Here is a 4506-nt window from a genome sequence, read left to right on the forward strand (position 1 = left end):
TCACAAAAATGTTGCCGAACATCTCGTTGATAGGCGACGATCCAAGAACTTCGTTTGAGGACAGCGAAATGTATTTTATATGTGACGTCACATAGTTGCGTCATACCGTGACGTCATAAAGGATTAACACACAGTTGGTCTCTATTGTTAAAGTTCTTATGTTGATAGGCAGTACAAAACATACATCACAAAGATGAAATTGGTTCGAGGAAAGCGTAAAAACGCTTTTCGTTTAAGTTGCCGAAACTTCTATTTTTTATGGTGCGAAAGGCGCGCAACAAAACAAAGTTTATCAAAATGTGGTTAGGACTTACTGACAACGTTGTCCGGTATTTCACTCATTGTTTGCGATCAGACGGATGACTAAGGCCTGGCCATCGCGGGCCGGGTATAAAACATTGTGACGGGCTTCATTAACTTGATTGCAGTTAAGTAAGAATAACTCTTGAACAAAAACTGTAGTGAACTTTAATAAACTGCTGTTCAATTAAAAAAAAATAGTTTCAAGTTGCTTTCGACAACATTTTCACTACACTTAATCTTCGTTAAGGTAAGACGGCGCAAGTCGGTAAAATTAACAATGAGCCATTGTGACGTAATTACTACAGTATCTGACCCCTCCGCTGTAATGCCACCTAGTGGAAAGTACACTGTTTTTACACTCTGGTTTAAAATTCATGGAAAAGGATGTTTAGCGCTTGCTGGAATAACTGAACCATATTTCAAAACCTTCCACCGTCGAAAAATTACAAACGCTTATAAATCATTGGTAGAATTGACATATTTATGGTGTTTATTAAATGAAGTTAAATAATTCCAGAGACTTTATCAAAGTTTAAATTGTTGCATTTTGACTTGTCTTGGAAGTGACATGCTGTAGTTATGACTTGTAATTTAATGAAAACGACTTGACTTGGACTTCAAAGTTTTTTTTGCAAAGCTAGAAAGGATTATGAGTCATTAACATGAGTTTTTATAAACGAGAAGTAAACGACATTTTTTGTCAAAATAAAAGTACGATTTAAAAAACAAAAACAATATTGCAACTACTTTAAATAAAAATGTGCAAGTGAAAAACATATATATATTATTTTAATCTTTTCCAAATGGTTTGAAATGTTTTAAAATTAGTTTTAGTTTACTTAATCAAATTCACCGACGACTGACAAAATATGTCTTCCAATTATCAGCTGTGTGACTTGCAGAATTGCATGTTGGCAATGTCACTTTATTTTCTAGAAATGTTCGTGGAACATTTTAAAAGAAATGCACAAATTTTAAACTTGTCTATTTGGTAGCAGTTAAAAGTTTTTAGTGTAATCTTTAATTGAGCCACATTTTAAATGCAAACGCAAGCTTTTAAAGTAAAAAGTTGAACAAATTCTACGGTTGAATTGGATTGGGTAATACTAATTTACGGAATGATGAATGGTCGGAATGGTCGGAATGGTCGGAACGCACACAGTATTATTATTAAATATAATAACACTTGACCCACCTTCACTCAAACGCTAACCCCCATCCTAACTCAAATATTGTGCGTTGGTTTAATAATTGTTTTATCGTGGTAACACTTAAATTAGTGAGCTTTCCGACCATTCCGACCATTCATTATTCCGTAAATTAGTATTACCCATTGCATTTGATCAGAAGTTTATGTTGATGAATTGTAAAAGTTTAGTTTTATAAAGAATTTAATGCAGTTCAGCTTTTAATACCTGCTGGGACACAAAATGTTGTCATGACTTTAGTCTAGAATTCTACCACAGTGTTCAAACAATTATTAAAAAAACTTACACAATATTTGGGTTAGGATTTCGGTTTGGGTGAGGGTGGGTCAAGTATTGTTATATTTACAATATTGCTCAACCCAACCCTGTGCTATCCAAAATAATGTTCGTTGTGGTAGGATTCTAGACCAGCTCCCTTTTTGCTAATGTGCCAAGATTAGACGCCACATTTTTGTCTGGGCATTCATATTGCCAACATTATTTGGTTTCGTTGAGTCAAGCATTTATTATTATATTTATTCTCCCAAATTTATTTCCTCCTTGCAATTTCAATTTTGACAACTTGTTTCGTTATTGTAAAAATAAGTTTTAATTTTAATGACTTAAAAGGCTTAAATAAATGACTCGAACTTTTTATGTTAAAAAATCCATTGTATTGGAAAACTTGTAAAGTTGTGTGTTTTCATTAAATTGAAGCAAATTATTCTTTTGTAAAACATTGTTGAGACGGTATAAGTAAATATCAAACCTGACATTAAGAACGCCAGGATATTACAAATTAAAAATGATAACCCGATGGTATTGTCACATCAAATTAACTCTAAGAAATTAACATTAGAAAAAGTTAATATTCATAAAGACATTGGTGCTTTATGAGAACGCTGAACAAAATGATAAGGTTTGCATTCCGACCCAGTATCATAGAATACCCTTAGTAATAATGATCAGAATTTAGCACGCAGAATCTCTCTCATACGCAACAAAACCTTTTAATTTGTTTTATTAGAATAATGCTGTGGCCGTCAGGAAAAATATTGTTGCTGACTTCTGCCGCAGCGTCGACCTTTGCCCTTTTGTGCTGGAAAATATCCCGCAGCGTGAAACCTCATCGCAGAAATGCCTTTCCGGGATTATTAAACGTCGGAAATACTTGCTTTATGAACTCCGTGCTTCAGTGCCTTGCAAGCCAGTCACGGTTTGTTGCTCACCTGGAAACACTGATGTCAAACTGCAGAGATAAAAACGTTGTTTTGCTCGCCGAATCATTGATGGGAATTTTAAAGCAGCTATCACATGGTTCTGGCTGTGAGGATTATTTTGACCCGTCTGGCCTCTTGTTTGATTTGAAGTCTCGTGGTTGGGAAATCCCCTACGACGAGCATGATGCCCAAGAATTCCTCAATGTTATTCTCACCACTATTGATGATGAAACGCGACATTGCAACAAGCACCAGGCGGGACTTGAACCGGGGACCTCTGGGAAAGTGCGTTGCAAGTTCAACCGGAACCCTGTTATTCACAGATGCGGGGGAAATTTGTGCGAAACCAGTAATACCTCAGCTCTGTGCTGCCACCTACAAGTGTCGACCTTCCGAGGTCTCATTGCCGCGAGGTTGAAATGTTCTGCTTGTGGATTCTCGAAGCCGACCACTTTCGAGGGATTCGATTGTCTCAGCCTCCCAATCACGACTTCGGGTACTTACCAGCAAGCTGGTGTCACGCTTGAGCGATGCTTGCAAGCTGTCCTCGGAACGGAAGTCGTCAGTGATGTTTCATGCGAAAATTGCAGCCGATCAAAGAAAAACCATCAAGACAATGGCTTTTGTGTGTTGAACAATAAAGTGGTCGATTCGGAAATTTTCCGGAGCTTGTTTCAAGCGTTAGAAGCTTTGCCGAAACTGACGACGAATATAAGTTTAACTGATAAATCAAGTTTTGACGACATCGTAATAAAGCGGTCATTTTACAAAGAAACCCGTATCGGTAAACTTCCGACTTGTCTTTGTATTCACTTGCAACGATTGACGTGGAAGTTTGGGATGCCGCTTAAACTTATGCACCACGTGAAGTTTCCTGAGGTGCTTGACTTAAAGAAATATTGCTCGTTCCGTCAAACTAACCAACATTTCCATGAAACTAAAACAAAGTGTGAGTATAAGTTGACCGGTGTTATCGTGCATATCGGCAGCTGGGATAGAAACGGACATTTTATCGCTTATCGGAGATTCTCTTCTCTGAATAGAAACGGGAATAATGTTACGAGGTGGTATTTAACGTCGGATTCGTTTGTGCGCAAAGTTTCGATCGATGAGGTGTTATGTTCACCTGCTTACATGCTTTTTTATGAAAAATCACTTCCTAACACTTGATATTTATTTCTTCTGGAACATATATCTATGCAACTGAGGTTTTCTTTAAATCTTCAAAATTGTTGTAGGAATAGACAATGGATGCTCATGTTATTTATGACATTATTATATTCTCAATATTATTTTTATTTAAATTTTTAAAGCTACTAAAAGCAACAAAATCTCGTTGTTGCTTGTTCGTACTTAAATCAGTGGTTCCCTAACATTTTTATCATGCAGCACCGTAAAAATATCTTCAATATTTCGTGGCACACTTTTAACAGAACAACAATAGAGTCATTTTACAATCACACCCTTAACACATGACAAACAGTGGCGTATCCGAGGGGGGGGTTTGGGGGTTCAGACCCCCCCCTTTTTTTGTAAGTGACATTATCGTTTTTTGTACGTTTTTGTCAGGGTTTTACACACCGTTCTAAGCGGCAATGTTTTTAATGTAATTAGGTCATGCGTCTTAAGGTAATGCAAAATTAAAATCAAAGGAAAAACGCCGTTTTTCTTTTTTTGTTTGGTCGACTGTAAACGCTAGACAGTTTTTCTCTTTCGCCTTTCGTTATTCGTTCGGGTTGGCTGATCAGCAAGTGTGTGTTCGACAATCAGCAACAATAAATCAAGCAGTCTCCGCC

At 36.9% G+C, this 4506-nt stretch overlaps 1 protein-coding gene across 1 annotated transcript; it reads left to right on the top strand.

Moving 5' to 3' along the window:
- Positions 1–2521: 2521 nt before the first annotated feature.
- LOC146146473 (ubiquitin carboxyl-terminal hydrolase 30-like) lies at positions 2522–4168 on the top strand. Its single transcript, XM_083390773.1, has one exon. It carries the CDS (start codon positions 2522–2524, stop codon positions 3878–3880), a length of 1359 nt encoding a protein of 452 aa, XP_083246899.1. The 3' UTR covers positions 3881–4168.
- The last annotated feature ends 338 nt before the right edge of the window (positions 4169–4506 follow it).

Source organism: Ascidiella aspersa, chromosome 5, assembly GCF_963924565.1.
Source record: "Ascidiella aspersa chromosome 5, kaAscAspe10.2, whole genome shotgun sequence".
In the NCBI taxonomy this organism is placed as follows: Eukaryota; Metazoa; Chordata; class Ascidiacea; order Phlebobranchia; family Ascidiidae; genus Ascidiella; species Ascidiella aspersa.